This window comes from Coptis chinensis, chromosome 1 (assembly GCF_015680905.1).
Source record: "Coptis chinensis isolate HL-2020 chromosome 1, ASM1568090v1, whole genome shotgun sequence".
NCBI lineage: Eukaryota > Viridiplantae > Streptophyta > Magnoliopsida > Ranunculales > Ranunculaceae > Coptis > Coptis chinensis.
The window spans coordinates 335,834-358,432 of NC_141456.1; the positions used below are offsets into that span (position 1 = coordinate 335,834).

General features: G+C 35.3%; 1 protein-coding gene and 1 pseudogene across 2 annotated transcripts; one reads left to right on the top strand and one right to left on the bottom strand.

The window, feature by feature from the left end:
- Window positions 1-383: 383 nt before the first annotated feature.
- LOC147521030 (65-kDa microtubule-associated protein 6-like) lies at window positions 384-5,459 on the bottom strand. 2 transcript variants are annotated; one of them, XM_086563913.1, is made up of 12 exons: window positions 4,903-5,459; window positions 4,292-4,495; window positions 2,878-3,132; window positions 2,570-2,785; window positions 2,341-2,496; window positions 2,100-2,259; window positions 1,868-2,019; window positions 1,562-1,649; window positions 1,408-1,481; window positions 1,249-1,323; window positions 820-1,169; window positions 384-696 (listed from the first exon to the last, which is right to left on the bottom strand). In XM_086563913.1, the coding sequence occupies exons 1-11, from the start codon at window positions 4,990-4,992 to the stop codon at window positions 834-836; spliced, it is 1,806 nt and encodes a 601-aa protein (XP_086420039.1). In that variant the 5' UTR covers window positions 4,993-5,459; the 3' UTR covers window positions 384-696; window positions 820-833. The 2 variants fall into 2 exon arrangements, with proteins under 2 accessions (XP_086420039.1, XP_086419676.1); XM_086563550.1 differs by having other exon boundaries at window positions 384-699.
- Window positions 5,460-14,719: 9,260 nt separating this feature from the next.
- LOC147521031 (uncharacterized) lies at window positions 14,720-16,480 on the top strand (annotated as a pseudogene).
- The last annotated feature ends 6,119 nt before the right edge of the window (window positions 16,481-22,599 follow it).

Genomic DNA, 22,599 nt, shown 5'->3' on the forward strand with positions numbered 1-22,599 from the left:
GTCCTGGAGACTGCCCAAATAACCCCATTATATTGTCTAACTAAAAACCCAAAAATTTTGTCTCAAATGACACTCGGAAACCACTTGAGTATACACTGAAACGACATGACTACACTATTTGAGTATATACTCAAACAACATGACAACACCGTTTAAATGTATACTCAAACAACATGGCAATACCATTAAATATACACTCAAACGACCTATGGTTTCATTATGGTGAGACCAGTTGGATTGGCTGTCAAGCCTAGACTTTGATGGCAAACTTGAAATATTTATTTTTTTTTTTTGGACAGTTGCACAATCCAATTTGATGAGTGCCCAATTAAATCACCTTTTACAATTTGATGGGTTTTGTAATTAAGACTTCACATCTGATGTTGTGACAATGCCTAAGAAAGTAAATTTATAACACGTATGTACATCTACATGTGCTAACACAGCAAACTAAATCCACAACATATGTCATTACTATAGCACTATCAAATCAAATCCCTACTTCAACCACATAAACATCAACATCTAACAAAATTCCAACCTACAAGCCATTGACTGTCAAGTACGCTGCGTTCTTTACACCTGTTAATCCACACAGTTCCTCAAATCACAGTAGACCACCTTCAATCCCTAGGAAATTAGTAGCAAATGCTAGTGTACATCCTGTCTTATTCACAGAGTTTTTGCTGGTAGTTTCTACTGTAGAGAAAATGGATACCATTAGAACTTAACTACATGGATACATGGAAATAAGAAAATTTACCAGCATTGGAATGCACATGCAAAACAGAGTGAGCAATAGCAGGGAACAAGGTTTACCAAATAAGAAAGGCTCAACCACGTGGGGGAGATCCAAACTCAGAACCACAAACAGATGCATATGACATAGTATCTTCTTTTGTCAGTGACACAAAGTTAAGCGGAGCAGTTGACAGCCTCCTCATTTCCTTAAAATGGCCATTTTGACGCCCAGAGCGAGAACGGGGTGTAGCAGACTCAGGAGTTGCACTGCTAGCTGAGAATCGTCGAGGTGTGCTAGGCATTGATGCATCTCCATTCATACGGTATCCATTTGTGTTCCTGAGGCTATTACTTCTCTTTGGACTCGGTTTGGACCCAAAAATAGCTTCCTTCTCTGTAAGAAGTAGATCTTGTAGCTTTTTCTGATTCTGTCGGGAGGAGGCTAGAAAGGTTAATTTACTAGATATAACAGTATGAGAATGTGGAGGGTGTGAAATAAACCAATACCCTGAATCTTCTTTTCTCCTCTTCCTTTTGTTGTTTAGTAATCTTATAGTCCTCAAGTATCGATACCAACCGCACCTGAATACATTACCAAAGAGTACATTACTTAGATTTAAAATATATTCACTTTTGTGTTGATTCTAAAATTGCAAAGAAACACACCTCATCATACAAAAATAGCATATTTTTCTCGTTTTCCCAGGCTAGTGTTTTGTTCATCAGATTGTCTACCATAGCTGCAAAAGGAGGACCGTGTTAGTTACAAGAATTTGGCCCAATCTGAATTGAATATGGGATCACAGCAGAAGGTACACACCTGGAATCTTGTTTATTGTCACTCGAGCTCGTTCAGCACGTTTTAGGTTTAAGTGTGCACCTCTGCCAGCAGCATATCGGTTCTCATCCTGAAACCAACAAAACCACCAATTTTCAGAGCTAGCTTGTAGGCCCCTATGCTATTCTGACTACAGAGTCAGTATTAGTTTTCAAGTAACCACATAATTCAACGAGAAATTCTAAGATATGAAAGTACCGTAGGCATATTGACGTTAACAAAATTTGGTGGTATCATTTTTTCACTTTCCTAAGTACAGTATGGTAGATAAGATGAGTAAACACTTACAAGGCTATAGTCTTCAAGCCACCTTTCTTCTTCACAGGCAGCAAGCCATCTATCTATTCTATCCATAATATCTTTCCTGTTCACAGCTTCATCTTTTGCCTTTGTAATCTGTGCTTCAATATTAGCCAGAAGCTCAGAAGGATCCACAAGGCCTGCACATTAAGAAGAAAATTTCATTTTAAGTACTAATTTAACGCTTGAAATGAAATCATCTGGAGGAAATGTAGTATACCAGAGTCTATCAATGCAATAGATTTCTCAGGAGATGTGCTCATGTCGGGACCCATATGTGCTTTCCTACATACTTCTTCCAATTCTAACCTCCTTTTCAGAACTAGTTCTTTCATTCTGCTCGCTTTAAGTGTAGTAAGTCTCTCGACCTCTGCAGTTGCCTGTTAGAAAGCAAAACAGGAATCTGAGTATACAACTTCGAAAATACTGGCGGAAGCAAAAGTGGGAGTTAATCATCGAACCTGCTCAATGATCTCTTGTGAGAGAATGCCAGGTTCTGTAACTTCCGACTCCGATGACTTGAGAACAAAAGTAATCCTTCGGAACAGACTCCTCTCCTCTTCAGGGGAATCCATCAAGTTCCAAAGTTCAAACAATGATACCACAATCTCTTTCAACTGAAGCAGAACACAGAGGCTAAGTACAGACAACTAGAAAAATAATCCAAAATGTCAGAAGAATATAACATACCTTTTGAATGCGTGATCTCCTTTCCATTTTCAACTTTTGGATTGCTTGAGCTAGACATTCCAATGTGTTGTTACTGATATTAGCGGACTGCTCTGGAGCCGCTTGCTGCAAACTTGGATGCACTTCACTCACAGTCTTCCCAAAATCAAGTCCAAGCACCCCACATAAACAGTGCACTTCATTCACATATTCCAGAACTTTATTAAGGCGATCAGACTGCAAGCAGAGGGAAAAATTACAATGGGAACAGGAAGAATACAAGGAAGGAATCAAAATAACAACAGGTAAAGATCCTCATACACACATACCTTTTCCTTCTGCAGTGAATGAAGATGTGTCTGATGCTCATTAAGCTTTCTTAATGACAAATCATTCTCCTCCTTACTGTTGCTACAGCTCATGTCATTATTGTATCCTGAAATCTCTCCACTAATCTTTTCAATTTGTGTTCTTACATCTGCAAATTGTCTCATGCGTTCCTCCTTCTTGTTTCTTAGATTGTCTACCAGTGGTTTGATGGATGCCAGCTGCTCTTTCAGTGTTGGTCTTTTCTCTGCTCGAATCTACAAAATTCAAGGCAAATGGCTGAGAAAAGGCTAATCACCAGATATTATCATATGAGTTTGGGACCATTCAAAAAGAATTTTATTTTATTGTGAAGTAAAAAGGATGATGAACCTCATGCATGAAAGAGTGAAGCGACAAAAGGGAAAGAACTCAAAGAAGTAGATATCATGTAAAAACAATAGAAATATATAAGAATGTGCTTTTCAAGATATGAAAATTGAAAATAAGAGGCTCAAACTGGTAACAAAACCAATTTCTTGACAGTGTTTTTTATCAAGCGCATGGTTTTATTTGGGTACATTACTCACACGGTCAGACAATTAAAATGGACTGATGTTACGGATATTGCTATAACCTGTGGAAACTGAGTTTCAAATTTGCCATTTGCGTTCTTTTGGTATCATTTGTAACACGAAACGCAAGTAAAACAAAAGGAACTGCAAGGATCCCAATTACCATCATCATAAAACCAAAGAACACTTTTCCAATAGCAAACCCATGACTATTCTTAAAGGATTACCATCTTGTAGCTAAGAAACCCAGAGTAGGGAAACAGCATAAGCATGGAAACCAGCACACTAATGCAAATGTTCTCTACTGTGTCTTAGGTATTTCAGTTCCTTTAGCAACACATCAAACAGCTTTGCTCCTCTACATAACTTGACAAGTCAATTGATTATCGTGGAAAACAAACAGTGTATATGCAAATAGTCTACTTGTTTTTTTGTTTTTTTAGAGGGGAGGGGGAATCATAATAATGAAAATTTCTATCTCGGAGGGCCAAAAGGTTGGAAAATCAATATCCTGGATCTGATGGGGGATGACGGTCACTTCTTTACTTTTTGTAAGTTTATATGAGTTTGGTTTATACATTTAAAGCAAACTAAGCCTCATCTTTAATTAAAACAGCACTTATCTATATACCTCACTACTGACAATGATAGCAATAGAGCCTGATTACAAACACCTAGGGGCAGAGAGTGAAGAGTAGTTCTCCACAGATATAGTCTTTACTCTATAATAATTCAAGACCTTAAATATTAGTCCCAGTTTAAACTTAGATTCAAATTTGGAACATTTATTATCTCTTAAAGAGCATTGATGGACAAACAAGCTAAAATTCATTAACTGCTTCCTAGATATATTATGGTGTACCGGAGAATGAAGACCAAGCTCCCCAAGAGAAGCCCTAAGTGTTGCAAGCTCAGCTTCTGTTGAAGCAACGGATTGATGGAGGCGTGCCTTTGCTTTGGTTGCCTCGTCAACCTTCCTCCGATACACTTCTAAACACTCCTTTTCAAGCTCCATCAGCATCCGGTCCTTCTCTGCTTCACTCTCCCCCATTTCATCCCATGCTTGCTGCAGTAACAATCCAGGAACATATTCAGAACCACAATTTAATAGACCTCCAATTTAGTCCCAGCATCCAAACCTTAAACCCAGCTTGCTTTATCATTTATGAAACCAAAAATGAAACTTTCCAAACCCAAGTGGTTTGAGGACAATAAATATACACTTCACTGGTCCTAATTTCTTCTTCTTTCCCACAAAAACATATAAACCCAAAAATTGAAGGAAAACAAAACACTAAAAACAACAACACAAGACTTGATGGTTTTGTTTTCTCTAACTATGTTTAACTAATAATTCACTTCTTGCTCAAGAAACCAGCTGCAATGAAATAAAAATCATCACCCAAACAATATAACCAGGAAAAAAAAAACATGCATAATGAAGTAAAACAGTAAATTAAGCAACAAGATTACCTGAAGCTCACTAAGTAAAGAACCACAACAGGAGTTCATATTTCGTTCACAACAACTGGAACTAAGTGGGCTTCCAAGTACTTGCATCATTTCTCAAAAAAACAACTAAACAAAACTAACCAAAGCAAGATCACAAGCAATTATGTGCAGAGACTACACTAAAGACACAATTTTGTCCTCTGTATTTCAAGAAAAGAGTAAAAATAAAACCCCATTTCACTACACACCCAAGAAACAGAGACAGAGGAGTTAAGAGCAGCTGAAACAGTTGGAAAAACAGAAAGGGGCTTGTCAGATCTGATGGTTGAAGACAAGTACAGAGCAAAGATTATAACTTTTTTGAAGAAACTCAAAATTCTCACATGTAGTGAAGTAGAGAGAGAAAGAAGAACATTGAAGAGCTTTAAACAGAGAGAGAGAGAGAGAGAGAGCAAATGAGGAATGGGCAAAGTTAGAAAAGTAGTAGTTCTACTAGGGTTTGTTTGTTGGGGTTTGATGAGTGAACTAGTACACAGTTACACACTACACAGAGTAGAGTTGAAGTCACAATCACCAACACTTCAGATTCTTTCTTTACTACTGTCATCAAGAAAGACATATTTTAATTGGGTGTTGAAACTAATACACCTCTCTTATGTGTGTGTAATCTTATCACCATTAGATCTTACAAAAGGATATCTAGATTCTCATCACAAGGATTTAATCACATTACTAATATACTACTGTGATCTAATGTTGTAGGACGAACAAAACTACGTCTCTATAGTGTAGAACGGAAAGTACTTACAATAACATAACTAATATACTAGAACTACCTGTTTACAAGCAGGTGTTATGAGATAAATGAGATAGGCTATATATTCAATGATTTTAGTAAAATCTAATGTTGTAGGTGACAGATAAAAACATACAATAATGTATTTCACAAGGGAGGTGAATTATTGCGCCGCAGAAAACTATGAGATGCTAGGTAATCAAGACAGACTATGGAGTATGAGATATAGAATGATAATTTTTCGTTATTTGTGTTTGATGTCTGATATAATTATCTTATAATTGCCAATGAAATGGTTCTAGTCCACTTAAAATAATTGGATGAGCAACAACAGCTCAATAATGATGACAGCTTAATGCTAAGTTGATGCGTAATGAGTATTCAATAGTTGAGAACACCTACCGCATTATTACCTTATTATCATACAATTTGATTTTGTTGCTATCTAATCTGATTCCTATTTCATACCTTCATGAGTTTGAGGCCCTGAACAAAATATGATATTTTTAGATAACTAAGCTGAGTTAGGTATGGATATTGATCTGGATATTAGTTTCTTTCACGGAAAATTTAACAATAATGCTAATTCTGCAGCTCATTTCATATTTTCATTTTCCGTGGGGACAGAACAAAAAAGGGACCAAAGACCATTTAACAATAATGCTAATTCTGCAGCTCATTTCATATTTTCATTTTCCGTGGGGACAGAACAAAAAAGGGACCAAAGACCAAACAACTTTCACAATTTAAGACACTAAAATTGTCCGAACTCTAAAGTCCAAACCACACCATCAAGTTCTGGCCAACCCAAGTCAACAATGAGAGAACATGTTTTGAACACCGACCTTTTATGGAGTTTGAATGTTTGATGAGGATATTTATTGGAGACATTTCTCTATTTCACTGAATAAGTGTATAGCAAACAGTTTCATGATTCAAGTGAACATTTTCGTAATATTTCACCTTGTCATGTGGTCATAATCTGCTGAACTATAATGTGAATTTGTTTGGGCGTTTGTCACCTTGGGGCAGAAGCCAAAATATCAGTATCTACAGAGTTTCCAACATATATCGAATCCTGATTTTTTCAGTTTATATTGGTCCAAAAAAATTCAGGTCAAAACAAACTCCGAATGCAAACTAGTGAAGACACTAATCTTTCCACTATATAGACCATCTTCATACAAAATCATCCCATTCGCAAATGTCTAAGTAAAACAGTGTGACCATGTTTTTAAGTACTACTGCATGTCGTCCCTACAAGGCCATAGTCTCAGATTCAAAAACACATAAAAGCCTTGAGATCAAGGAGTAGTAGAATAGGATCAAACCTACCCCCATATATCAGATAGATTGCCCTGCTTTTACCGAAAGACCATTTGGATTAGCTCTTTTAAAAACCACAATTTAAAATTCCCGCGTCATTTCTTGAACCATGGTATGCATTCCCGGATTTTGAGAATGACCTGGTCAGCAACAGAAATGAATCAATCTTGGGAACTTTTAAGTATTCCTCAGTATTCAGTTTTCATTCTTGGTTCTTCCTTCACATAATCACATGCACGTCTGACGTCCAGAGTTGAAGAATAAAAAGGAGGAGAGAGATAGAGCAACAGTTCAAATGCTTCAATCAAGTTCAAATCATAGAGTGGGCCAATTATATTAGTCATGAATGTGTGGGTCAGACAAAATGTCCATCCGAAAAGAAAAGAAAAGAAAAGGGATAAGAGTATATGACCAGAACTTCTAACAGCTGCGCAGCACCTACCAACTGAACTTATCATCTCTGGAATTTGTACTGTAATAAAATCTAAGAGCATCTCTAGGTGGAATTATCACCTGCCACCACAATTTGAAATTTTGCGAAAAACTATCTCTAGATAAAGGCAATAGTGGAAATATCATCCGTCTAGCCGCATCCATAAATAGAAATTTGCAGTTTTAAATGGGAATGCGACGCAACAGTTGTAGTGTCATGCGCCATTGCCAATGTCGCATGAATTTTTCATTTTTTTTTTTTTTTCAATTTGGTGGGACAATAGAAATGTCGTATGAATTGTTTTTTTACTTTTTTTCAATTTAGAGCGACATTGGGAGTGTCGCGCGACAGTAGTAGTAGTCATGGATGGTAGGTCCTACTCCAAATTTGCAACTATTATTTACCTCCACTTAGAATTGGTCAAAAGTTAAGGATATTTCTCTCAAATTTCAGCCTCAAACATGAGTGCTCACTACCACCACCTATAAATGCTCTAAATTCTTTACCATCTTTTTTCTTTTCATTTCTATTTGGATAGCAAAGTTTAAATCTGCTATGACAATATAACATAGAGTCCTCATATGACCTACATTAAGTAGGTAACAGATAACACATGGTTTAAAAGTAAAATACGAGCAAATATATTGTTGATATACAACAGTCTTGGTCAGCCAATACCAATTATAAAGATACACTCAAATACTCAATCAAATAATCTATCTAATAAAAAGGTTTGGTGTGGAGGCCAAGGCCCCATCCGGCGGCTATCATTGTATTTCACAAGTTGCGACATGACATATCCAAAGTTTTATAGGATATGTGCATTTTACAATATTAATTTGAAAGAATACTGGATCATTGTTAATTTGGTCAACAATTATTATTTTGTGGACTGGACTTTTATCATTTGGTTGGTTAGAATTTTTTAGGCCTAATTTAAAACAATGTCGTGGGCACGAACTATATACTAATAAGTAATAACTACCATCCCTTGGGGAAAAAATAAATAAATAACGGTAACAACCCCTCATTTTGGCTATAGAGCAGAGCTTATAGCTTAATCAGACAATGTATTCACAATCAAAGCATATGTCTATAAACAAAATTCAGGCATCAAGATATCCCTATTAAAGAGAAGGGAAAAAGGGCCTTGACAATGAAGCATGAAAATGTACACAATCAAATCAGATATAAAATAAGTACCTCAACACATGTTTGGTCGTATCAGGCCAACAGTTACTTTAAAATTAAAATAGCAGGACAAATTAGCAGAACCATACCCCAACCATTCATGCGGATAAAAAGGGCCTCTTCCTGTTACCTTAAAAAATAGAAAAAAAAAATGGGCCTCTTCCTCAGCAATATAATTGGACTCTTGTCTCCCATTATCATTGTTAAACTCCCAAAGTTCATTCTAGTAATGTCCTTGACGCTTTTATGGGGTCTGGAACTCTGGATGATATTCAAATACAAACTGAAAACTAACAAAAAAAGTTTAACTTAGTGCATGCAATATACTAAGTCAGCGATAGGGCAGTTGAAGGTTCTAGTAACCTACTTAATCTGATCATAATATATACACGTCTCAAATGACAAATGGACACTAACAACAAAGTCTAAAAAACTGTTAATCAAATTTGTCGCAGCCATTTGTTTACCATTGGTCTAGATGATGTTACATATCATTTCACACCTCTTAGGCTCATAAGTTATCAGGAACATGTACATTGGTGATACAGCATAAAGATCGCAACGATTCTACAGTTTCTACTGCAGATCTTGAACCAGATTTGGTATAATGTAGTGGAACTATATGGGAGCATGGCCTACATGACATGATAAATTGGTAACACAGGAGTAAAATCAGTCCTTTTTTGGCTATTCGTCGCCAACTAACAATAAAGGTGATTATAATTTATATTCATACATAATTTCACAGATGCTTCCCCTAAATCACCTTTGTATTCATAAAGTGTTCTGAAGATTACAACTGCAATTCAACCAAGAGAAAAATACATGAGTTCAAGCAAATAAATAACAATACACTCATGTGAACAAACCCCAACAGCTTCTCCTCCTGTCGACCACCCGCAACCATGGAGTCATCAATGTGCATCCAGCAATCTACTACTACTTTAAAACCGTCAGAACACATATTTCTGTTCCGCAACCTCCCAAAAGACCCAAAGGCCACTAACCAAGACCCAAAGGTCAGAACTTGAGACCCAAAAGTCTCAATCGTCAGATTGACATTTTCTAAAGAAAACACCCGCCAAATGCACTATAGAGGTGTGGCAGTGGCCTGACTGGAATCCATGTCAAGGTTTCGATACACTATTGCGGATAGAAAGGAAGAAACGGAGCATGAAACCTGCAAATGAAAGGATGAAACAAGGAATGAGAAACACAAACAACACACACCATGTGTCTGTGGTAAAATCAGATGACTCAAACTTGAGGGTTTGGAACTGCTACTGCTGCAACCAAAGAGAACAGAAAATGAACACCAAACAACACCACAAACTATATACAAACCAGACTTATTATAGGTCATATAAGGCGCTGCAAACCCCAAACTGGTGAAGAAAAAGACGATCATATTGATGGACTCCTTCAAACAATCCTGAGTGGATATACATCTGAGCACTTGACTCTTGCCGATCGAAAAGTGATGATGATGTACCGAGCCCGAGTTCAAAAACTAGAACAACCATTTCTTCTTCTTCTTCTTTATCTCTACCAAAAGTGATTCTAAACAAAGAAAATCAAAACTGAAAATTTATAAAAAAAGGCTAGCGGTGAAAGAAATTTGATAGGATTTGATTGAGTTAGGTTGTCTGTGGTGGATTTGGGGTAAGGAGTGGACTAATTTGTGATTGAAATGAGAGAATTTGGCTTATAATTGATTGATTTGGGATAATTTGGGGAAAATTATGGTACTGTTTCAGATCCCTAAAATTTTGTAAATTGAAATCAGGGTTTTCGTATATAGTTTTAATTTCACATATGCTTATGTGCACCTAGGGGTGTCTCTTTTTCCTAAAACCCAATTTTTCCAATTCAATCCAATATTTTTCCGAATTTGGCAATGATATTTGTGTTCCGATATCCAATTTTTCCAAAAAATAATTGGATTGGAATTGAATATGTTTTCAAAATCCGATCCGATCCAATTTCTGATTAATTTCTAAATTTTTAACATATCCGGTCTACTTCATATAGTTAATAAATTAAAACTACATATAGTTTACAAACCAAATAAAAATCTTAGAGAAATAGAACATTGTCTCTCTCACAATTCAAGAAATCAATATTTTCATTCTAGTACATGTTTCAATTTATCTCATATTCCTATTTATTGAATTAATGCATTAACACGCATGAAGAAAAAATTTGTTGAATGAACGAGTTAAAAGGTCTAAGTTGTTTTTTAGAATTAATACATTTCAAAATGATTGCTAAATGAATGTATTAAATGGATAAAAAATGGTTATTCCAAGAGAATCCGATTATATAATTCAAATTTCTAATTTACTTCCATATTTTGCGGATTCTGAAATTTTCAAAAAAATTCTGATTTTCTGAATTTTCCGAATTCGGAAAAAATATTGTCATCCGAAAAATAATTAGATCGGATTTGGAAAGGATATTGCCATCAAAAAAAATTATAAATTTTTCGAAAGTCCTTTATCTGATCCGATCCGAAGTCACCCCTATGTGCACCTTTACTCGTGTAAGACAAGCCAACTAAATGTTGGGTTATGGAACCGGTCGAGCTTAGCTCCGGTGTTCAACATGCTCGAACGACCATGCTGTGTCATAGTTGAAGCTCCCTCACGATCTGACAAGGTCGTTTGGAGGGAAGGCTATTGGAACTGATGTTTGAACGGCCTGTGGAAGTTGTTTGGAAAGAAACCCGAGCGACCATGGTGAAGTTGTTTGGGAAGAACGCCGAGCAATATGCGTTGGCCGTTTGAAACCAAATCTGCTAGAATTTCTCCCTAACGACCTGTTGGTGTCGTTTGAAGTTAAACAAATTAGAAACTTTTTGGAATTTTAACAGTTTGTCGGTATTTCGGCCCAAAGCCCATTTTATCACATTTTTCTATGTGTACCTATGTAAGGGCATCTCCAATGGGGGGTGTAAAACGTATAGAGTGAAAATTTTACACCCCAAATGTCAAAAAACTCTTTCCAATAGGAGTTTTATATCGTAGGTAATAGAGTATTAGTTGATAGAGAGGGTGGGGAATTCTCCTCTTTGAACGCTATCGAAAGAAACCCGGCAATAAAAATCCCGGTGACACTTTCGAATAGACATCCGAGTAAAAAAAAAAAAATGGGCGCCACTTTAAGTAACGTCCCTTTCTAATCGTCCATTTTTAACTTCGAAACTAATTAACGCCAAATTCTAATTCAAAGTAATTTTTTCCCTTTTAAGGATTTCAATTTAAGTGGGCGTCAATTTTTAAAGAGGGACGTCACTTTAAGTGACGTCCGAGTTTAAAATCTAATTTTTTTTACACCTCTCCATTGGGGAGTATAGACTATAGAGTGTGGATATTTATAAGCTATACAATAGTATACAATTAGAGGTGTAAAATCCTAATGACACCTACGTGGAGCCTAGGTGGAGGTATAATTTTACACCCCCTATTAGAGATGCCCTAAAGGAAATAGATTAGGATTTTGAAAAAACTTTTAAGAGATTCATTTCATGTGAATAGTGAGAGCTTTATTGAGTTAGGGTTTGCGTGAGGTTGTTTGTTCTTGATTCTAAACAACTCTTGTAAACTCTCAAATCTTTACTATAAAGGAAACTCGTCTCTTGTGTAGACATATGTAACATTTACCGAACCACCTTAAATTTTTGTGTCTATTGTATTTATTTTCATATTTATTGTTTGTTATTAATTGTGATGATAAATTAATAGTTTTGCTTTATTGAGTTTGTTGTGATAACTAACAAAGGGTGATTTTCTTGGAGTGAACTCCAAGAGAAATCATTTGGAATAGAGAGTAACTAAGTTGAGATGTAACTTCCTAATGAAATCTCCCAACACTAAAATCATCAGCTAAAACAATTAAGGAATATTAATTGAATTCCACAGCTAAAACAAACTAAAGTCTAAAACAACTCGTATCCTTTACACTTTTCTGGGGTCTCTAATGTTCTTTAAACAAAACTTCCAAATTAACAAAAACCTATAAATTTAGTGCAACTGCAATCTATTGAGTCAACACTCAACGGTATAACACTTGAAGTTCCTATTATCCTAATTTGACCAGAACCTATCCATCACAACGAACAAATGGAGTTAACTATAAACTCTAGCTACTTGTAGTCCAAAATGTCTAACGAAGCTATAATTTATTAGCTTATTGTATTCAGTTTCATAAAAATCAAGGTACAGTACACAGGTGATACAGAGTACACGTTAGGAAAATTATAATAGGTGTGCAGGTCCGCCAGTGGTGATTGGTGAGCTAAACTTATATAAATAACATGGCGCACACACCATGATTATGCATGTATATAATTTCACAAGCAGATATGTCGGGGCATATGTGCAACTTAACTAGTATAAGAGAAACCATGTCTAATAAAGTCAGTAAAAACAACTACGGAATATCAATTCCACAAGAAAATGTGTCGTGCTACTGTGCGGCAGTGGAAAGAGCTTCTTATGATGGCTATAATATGCTGTGAAATGTCATTAAGAATTTAAGATTAAGATCAAGATCCCAAGTCTAGTTGCATAACGTTAACGCCATGCACACTTCTAATTCCTTTTAAGTTTAGACAAGGGTGAAAATTTACAACACTGAAGGTAGTAATAGGGCATTGTCACCAATTACGGTACGGGTTTAAGACAGTGTATTTGAAAAAAACTTAGTTCGTGTTTTAAATAGAATGTTTCAGAAAAAAAAATGGAAAAAAAAAAACGTAAAAAATGTGGGACATAAAAAACGGGTTTAAAACGGTAAAACGGATTTAAAACGTATAATACGTAAAAAAAACCGATGATAAATAATATCTCTACTAGTAGTATAGCCTATAATGATCGTGGCCTCTTCAATTCATCCGGAACTTTTTTTGACGCATAATACCCTTGATGAATAATAAAATCAGATGCCTATCTATTTATTAATGAGGACTACTCTGTCTTTTTATGTGTTTATAAATTTTCAGTACCAATATTGTCCTTAAATAAAACAATTGTTTAACACCTTTAAATAGGGCCAATCAGTCTTTTCATATGGGAGTATACTATAAAACCAAATCCACACCATGCTCAATTGTACGCATTATATAAATGTCATTTATTAATTATTAGTAATAATTGAGTTATTTAATAAGAGTTTCATTTAATCAGATAATACGAACCGATTCATTTCCCTTCTCTCCCGTCTCTTCTCCTTTCTCTCCCATCTCTTCTGTTTCTCATAATTTTTTTTTTGCATAATGAAACTACTACAACAACAAAAAATTGGTCTGCATTTTCTGCAAAACCCCACTTCTTCTACATCTATCTCTCCCAATTGATATAGCCAATTGAGTCACTTTGTTCTAATATTAATACCACAGGACATGAACGCCAGCAGAAAACATATTTTCTATAAAGAGACAACATTTAATTCGTTTGGCTACTAAGACTGCATCTCTTGACATTAACGACATCTGCGCAAAGGGGTCAGATACTTTCCTAGAAATGAACTCCTTTCTATTTGTCTGATTTCAGTTATTGATTGGATTGAAAATTTTCAGGTCTATCCCTAAAATAATCTCTAGGGTTTGGTCCAGAAGAAATAAGTCATCGAGGGCATCGAAACTCATTTGTAAGTCTTAATATTTTCGTCATCATCATTTAAACATTTGATATTTTCGAATTTCAGCATATTTCATATATCTAATTGCAATTTTACTCCAAATCCCTTATTACTGTAAACTTGAAATCTATTAATCTTCAATGATTGGAAAACAAGATAACTCTATAAAGGTGTTCATCATATTAGTTCTTTTATTCGAGGATTAATCCATCCATTTTATGTTAATCGAACAAGCGGTGCTGCTCTGACTAATTGAACTAAAATACCTAGAAACACATACAAATTGGTCAATGCACTATCTAAGATAATGAAGGAAACAACAACATAAGATTGAGATATGGTATAAAAAGCCAAGCTATCTCAACTTGTCACTTCTATATGCAAGATGACAATCTTCAAGTGAATGCTAAAATGCTAACTATGATCATCGCATGCTAACTACAACCTAAAGGATGAAGTGGGCTACTCCAAAGAGAGGAGTTTGGATGGCCTCTAATGGTCCAATTAAGAGGACGATCTTAAGAGAGTTAGAGCTGATGGTACTGGTGAGCTTCATTCTTAACTAATCTTTAGTTTGAAGTTTGTCATGCGGTTTTCGTGTTTAGTTGTAGAATTTAAGTAACTCTAACTATCTAAAATAGTTCAATAGGATTGATAGGTTTGTCGGTATATCTTAGATCAAATTTTAAAAGGCTTATGACATGTAATCATAATATACCTTGGAGTACTCATAAATTGGATGAACTTTAGGGTTTAGGGTTGCCAAGCCACAAACATTTACTAGTATTTTGTTTATTAATTTGCAACTGTGAACGCCTCCGGTTGATGTGCGTGAGGAGACTTAGGGTACTAATGGGGGAAGAGGTGCATGAAAGTCATCTGGGTGCCTCCAATTAATGGACAAGCTAAAACTATGTTTCCTCCTTAATATACTTCTTCTGATCCAATACCAAAGCATACTAATTTCTTTGGTTGTCTGAATAATAATATTATTCTATTTTCTGGTCTTGATGAGTCTGGAAATGAAAAGCGTCCAGCCCAAGCAGTTCTTGATGGCCATTTTGCTGCTGGATCATTAGAGTCAGGTGGAGGCAATGGGGCAGCAGGAGTAGCAGGGACAACTAATGTCGCAGTTTTGCTTACTGCCTTTCATCTCTAAGTTTGTGCATTTTGTCTAATTTTATTTTATTTCATTTTTGTGTTTGTTCATATGTTTCAACGAAAAACAAACTGGGGCTGGGGCAAGAATCATCCGCGATGGATTAGGTGCATATGGAGAGAGAATTCTTGGTTCGAGCTCTGAGTATGTGCAAAGCAATGTATGTATCTTGCTGATAAAATATTTCCAAAGTGCATTAGGCAATGGGATATACAATTGAGTTGTGAAATTTATGGGAAATAAGATATACTAATTCTTCTTTTATCCTGTGATCAGGTAAGCAAGTACTTCTCTGATCCTTAGTACTACTTCCAAGTGAATGGACAATACGTGAGGAACAAGCTAAAAGTTATTCTTTTTCCTTTTTTACACTGAGTAAGCGCAAAGTGATTTGAAATTTCTCTAGTGCTGTTTTTTTTTTAAATTTCTCTTGGGATTTTTGTTTTGTTCTTTTGTTAATCCGCTTTTGACTCTTATATTCAGGGCCATTGGACAAGAATAACTGACCAATAGGTGACAGACTCTCCTATAAAGCTCCAGCTTTTAACATAAATGCTCCTGACCTGTACATCCCCCTGATGTCATTTGGTACCTATGTGGTCCTTGCTGGCTTCACATTAGGCCTCATTAGAAAGTAAGACTACATAATTAGGGCCATACAATGTTTTTTTCCCCTTACAAATACGTTTCCAATGTTCCTCATTTCCTTCATGTGATGCAAGTTTAGCCCAAAAGCTTTGAGCCTTCAGTTCACAAAGGGACAACTTTTATGGTTTCTGCAGGTAATGCTACTAAAGGTATCACTGTATTCATTGGGGAGTTGGGAAGCACAGTTGTTGGACATTGTCGCATATATATGCTGGATATGCTTTTACTGGGATGTGTGTGCCTGTTATGGGAAGGATCATGTGGAGTTACTCGTACTACTTTCTCATGCCGTTTATGTGCATGCATGGGGGTTTTCTTGGTGAAGACCGTGAAGAGAATTCTATTTGCAGAGATAAGGAGTTATGATTCCAACAAATAGAACTACGCTTTGCTCTTTATGGCTTAGGCCCAGTAAATGTTTGCAGAGGACACGGAATGATGAATATAGATGGAGGAAATATGGCCAAAAGGTTGTCAAGAATAGCCCTTATCCAAGGTTTGTTAATTTACTACATACACACAGAGTTAATGAGCACTTTTGCTTCTTCTTCTTTTTTTTTTGTCGATAAGCAAGGTGTTTTTTAGAGGTCCCCAACCCCTTTTTAACAGTGCAAGATTATCTTTAAGCTATGTAACTGTATATATACTTCTTTTTCTTCGAAAGTAAGATGGATTTGATCCATATAGTGAAGCCACCACAGTTTGCTAACCGTTTAAAACTGATATGGTTATTAGTAAAATATTTCAGTTTGATATATATGTAGTATTTGTAGGTTCTAAAATGGATGTAAGATCATCTATCAATGAACTTCAATCCTTATCTAATTTGAATATATATACTTCTATATGTGCTTTAATCTGAATGCAAACACTATGATTGATAGTCTGATGCTAGCTAGAATTGCATTGCATCATATCATAGATTCTTCAACAAGGTAATGAAACTTCAGTTAGATGACTTGAGTCACTAAGAATGTACCCCTACAATTTCTCTCTTCCTTATTTCTTTTTTGTTTTCATTTCATTGTCTAACAGCCTTTGTTTGGCCATTGCGAGAAAGCAATTCTGAGATGCACTAGCCCGGTGCAATTTGTGAAGAAAACGATGTAGAGATATCATTTCATAATCCATCAATTGTGATAACCACATATGAAGGCCAACATAACCACCATTGCCCGGCAACACATACTGCGAGGAAATGCTTCTAGACTGCTGGCTAATCCGATATTCACTTCAACGCCAGGGGGACCAAGTTTTCATCAAGAGCTACTGGTGTAGGTTCCTCGCACTAGGTGGGTGAGGATGCTCACTCGCAACGACGTTCAGCACATTATTAGATTTATTTTGCTCACGAGGAATGACAAAACAGATAGGAACATCAGCACAGCAAGAACTCCAAACCCCCATTTCCATCCAAAACGATCTGGAATGTAAACTATGATAGTCATTGAAATTAAAATAGAAAGTCCAATTGATGCATAGTACCGGTGAAGTAACTCTCGTAAGATTCTCTTATAATTTGGACTGTCTTTCTTTTCTTTTTAGTTGATCTGCTCCAAAGCCCATGGAGCATGGTCTAATCGCCACTTCATATGGCCATAAGAACAAATGATGAATATAGAAGTGCCAACTGCCTTGAATTGGGGATTTGCTCTGTTTGTGGCCCATCTTTGGAATCATTCTTTGTTAGCCATGGTAGAACTACTTCTTGCGGAAGCGAGGATATAAAAACTGGATTAATAAATAAAAAGAAATTTTCTTTTGTGCACTTAAAGATGATCGATCTCGACCAGATCATAGTATAATCCGGCTACCTATTGTTCGTGTTCTAAGCAATTTTTAGCTTTGTAAAGGCATTTTACAGTTTTAGATTTAACAATAAGTCAAGCACATTTTTAAGGCCAATTAAAATGTTTGAACTTCGTAACATTACTTACTTCAGTGTATTGATGAATTAACCAAAAGTTAATATGCTAAGTGAAATCAAAATAATTGGAGTTACGCACAACTATATTTCGATCAATAACTCTATAACGTCTTGTCATGGAAGGTTGTCAAGTACTCAAGACATGTTCTAAGTATATCCATGATTAACCACCAATCCATACAATTATTGACATTCTGTCTGGCGAACTGGTTACATAATTATCTTATTTTTTTTTTTCTAAAGGAAATTAATGTAATTAATTTGATTTCTTAAAATGGTGATTTCTTTCTTAATTGTTGCCAAATATCAATGAAAGCTGTACAAACTAATGGCAATAAGTTTCCACCCAAAAAAAAAAGGAAGTAAAGAATTTAGAGAACGTTAATAATTTGGTAAATGTTGTATAATTTCGTCAACATAATACCTATTTTTTTGGTAAATTAGTTTGTGGAATATATACTAATAATTATATATTGACTAAGTTACAGGCAATTAAATACCTTTTCGAATATATTTATTTGAAACATGACAGTGCAGCAAAAATCAAAGCAAACAAAGAACACAACTAGCATATTGAAGTGTTTTTTTCTTATTGAAGTTTTATGTCAGACCTGGACCTGTATTAATCTAAACCACGTTACATAATATATCCATTCAAACAAATGTAATATGTTACTAATTTACATACATTCATTTCTTTGATTTTCTCCACCCCAATTTTCTTTCTTAGCACGTGCAAAACACATTCCCGTTTACTAGCATCTGCATAAAAAAGATTGAGCGAAAATGAAAGTTGCACCAAAAAAGGCATGTGGATGCTATGAGTCCTCACTTTTCGAATCTGCGCAAACAGACAAGGCAAAGAATATGTAGTACAAAAGTTCACATCTATTCCCATACAAATGTTCGTATGGATGGTACAAGTACAACAAGGACCACTTCGACTTCTATTCAGGATGATCAACTTCTATGTAATAAAATAGCAGCAAGTAAGCATACCTGTTTTTTTTTGTATATACAATCAATCAATTTTTTGTTATTACTTCGGCCTTGATATTTAATTATGGTTTTGCTCTCTTTATATACCTTTACTATCTTCAATGCAGGTGCAGTCTAAAGCCACCAATTTACTCTAACGGCTCATTTTAAGGTGTACCAATGTCTGTGTGGTATCCGTATTTTGTGGAGATACCTTAAGTTGGAATAAGGGCTTGTAAAAGACTATTCTTCTGTATTTCTTTCATTCGTTATTTCACACCAATAGGCACTCGCTGTCTTTGTAACATGTATAGAAGATATAGTGTAAAACATTGGTGGGCTCTTTCAGAAGGTTTAAATAAAGTGTAAAACGTGTTTTGGACTATCTGAAGATATCCTTCAACCCCCACCTATAGCATCTCTGTTACCACTAAAGGATCTATGCTCCTCTATCCTTCTTCACATGTAGTCTAGAAATTTTGAGCGGTGCATCGTACCTTCAATGATAATAATTCTTGCAGGCATGCTTGCTGAATGGCCAAATGATTGTAAACTTGGAATAAAAACACAACAATTTGTATATCAGTTGCAAGGCTCTTAGTGCTTTTTCTATTTGGGAATGGTGTCTGATAAGTATAAAATGAATAGTCTACCTACGAAATGAACTATGAATTCACAACGTAAGTAAACTAAACTTATACTTTTACGTGCTTGAGTTATCAAAGATTTCTACTCTCAATCCTATGAGATATAGTGGAGTAGATAAGTTAGTTCCACTCCTAGTGCTCTAGCATGGATGTTTTCTAATCTAACTAGTGGTTTTCAAGTCTATGAGAGTTTTCACGAAGGGAATTATACTACGATGCAACTACCCACAAGATGCAACTAGTCGATTATCTAAATAATTATGGGAAGGCTACGTTGATTCTATGATAAGGAGTTAGAGGGGATTGATTCCACCTTAACTCAACTTAATCCACTAACGGCGAATAAATTAAGTAATCGAATTGAACTCCCATGAAATAATTTGGTTATTCCTAATCCCTAATTATACATGGCATTTCTACCAATCATAACTAGCATGTGAACAATTAAACCCATTCTCATTTTGTGAACTAATCATTTCTAGAGTGGAATAGAAAATCGGCGACTCTACGATAATCGGACTCAAGCTTTCATCAAGGCTTCACAACCCCCTCTAATGGAGGTTTAGCCTTGAATCATTCATAATCATTTCCATTTAGATTAAAACTAAACATAATATAAAGCATTGAAATTTACTTAATTTAACAATAATGAAATCTAATTTAATGACTAAATTGAAATAAGGACATGAATTGAAATTAGATCTAGAATTGGATTTGACAAAAATCGAAATTGATAAGAAATACTACTTTATTGATCTAATTAATTTGAAGAACAAGATCCAAAGGTTTAATCTAATAAGGGATTTGAAACTAATTAAAGAAAACAATTAAATCTAGATCTAGAAGCTATTTTAATGGCTACTTTCTATTCTAAGCTATCTACCCTAATTCTCTACTATTTAATCTACCATTAACAAAGAATTAAGCTTTTGTTTTATACATTCAGATCAAAATCGTGCATGGGCTTGGAGCCATGGTTTGGGCCAGAGAATCGGGCCCAAAAACCCAATCTTCGATCCAAAAGGCCTCTTCAGCTGCAGTTGGCTTCCACAGACTTTTCGTCCACTTCTGCTCCTCTGATTGGGTCAAGGCTTGGACCATTGCAAAGCTCTTTCGAGCGGTCGTTTTGACATAAGGTAGGCCTCAATCCGAGGTCTGAGTCCAAAGATATGGCATTCGGGAAGTTAACGACTTTTGCTCCTTTATCTCGCTAAAATGGCACATTTACGCACATAATGGACTTTGAAGCTTTGAAATGCATAAAAACACTTAATCGATATTAACTCTTACTTATTATTCACATAATTGGTCTAACAGTATGATTATTAAGGGGTTAAAACTACAGTTTTGGGCTCTTATCAAACCACCCCCAAACTTGACATTTTGCTTGTCCTCAAGCAAAGATGAGAAATTAGAATAAGTGACCAAAAATGGAGTTCTACCTAATCTCGTTTTAGCTGAGTCGATTGCATTGACCATATGCAACAAGGCCTTAAACTACTAGGAATTCCCTAGTGGACGAGTTATAGCCTCGTGAGAGTTTTTCGATGAAGGTACTTCTCAAACTTCATCTATCTTCTGGCGACTAAGAAAATAAAACTATTGTTTCCTTATTCATGCTCAACTATCTATACATCTCTCTAGCAATTACATAAGAATAACCAGTCAAAACCCTAAGTTAATATATGCATAATAATCAATCATCTACAATAAACATATATCTGATAGGTAGTCTTATCAAATGTTTAGCGGGTTTGTTTACGAGAACTTCGGAATAAGCGTCCTTAAGTAGGTTCTCACAATAATAGTCAAGAAACAACACTCTGATTTTTCCACTCAAGTTTATTTACTCCGATTAATGCGATGGGTACACTTTACCTTACAATCTCTGACAATGACAACAAGGAGCCCGGGGTCGATCAAACACATCTGCCACTTACTATCACACTAACCTATTCCTAATTGAGCTAGAGGTCTTTATTAGGTGTTACGGGGGATTAGGAGGTGGTTTAAGAAGGAAGGAAATGGATATTCAAAAGACAAGTCTGAGATAATAGAGTCTTCAGATTATGTAACTTAGAAAACCTTGTTATTTTCTTTTTCTATACTTTGTTTCCATCCTTAGCCATATTTTTTCTTTTTCTTTTTTTTTTGGCTTTTTGACTCCCTTTTATTCTATTTTTTGGAGTTTTTATTTTATTTCTATTTTTCTTTTCTTTGGATGGAAACTTCTTTTTTCTTTATTTTCTGAAGCAACTAACAATTTTTTTTTACACGGGTTTTTCTCTTCTTCTTCTTTCTTCACTCATTCTATTCTCGGACTTATTCTAAATTGGGTAGGTTGATTTATTCTCTTTTTTTTTTTTTTTTTTTTTTTTTTTTTGTTTTGTTTTGTTTTTGTAACAGGGTAAAGGAATTGTGGTTTATGGAAGGGCTAATGAAAGGCTCGAGTGGCGACTAAGCGGAAAATAATTTATAGGTTTGAATTTACGGCTATATCGATCCAAAGGCGACCTAAATTCTCACTTAGGATATGGTTTAGTGATCAAGCAAGTGGGCGTGTGATTTCTCTATCCGGATTTTACTTCTCCCTTGTGTCATTTCTCAAATGTTTAAATTTCATATAAGGCTTTTAGGCTATATTCTCCACGAGATTTGTAGAATAAAGTACTCTATCCTAGATTTGAAAAACTTACTAACAATCATAGATACTCATGTAATATATTTATAGATAGATGCAAAGATTATTACCTACGATTAACCTAAGTTTCTAACAATTATTACGATCAACAACAACTATGTGAGACTTCTAGATTGTTAAAAGCATGGAGAAAGAAACAATACCAATATTCCTAAGTGTATAGCATGACTTATTTATTTATATTTTTAAATTTTTGAAATTTTAACTAGAAAACAAATGCATATTATGCCTATCTATATAAATATGGATGTCTTAATTACCGTGTTTCTATG

Coding starts and splice junctions, on each gene's coding strand:
- LOC147521030 (XM_086563913.1), bottom strand. CDS start 4,992: ATGATGCAAGTACTTGGAAGCCCACTTAGTTCCAGTTGTTGTGAACGA. Junction 2,497..2,569: donor GGAGATCACGCATTCAAAAG/GTATGTTATATT, acceptor GTTCTGCTTCAG/TTGAAAGAGATTGTGGTATC. Junction 1,482..1,561: donor GACAATAAACAAGATTCCAG/GTGTGTACCTTC, acceptor CTCCTTTTGCAG/CTATGGTAGACAATCTGATG.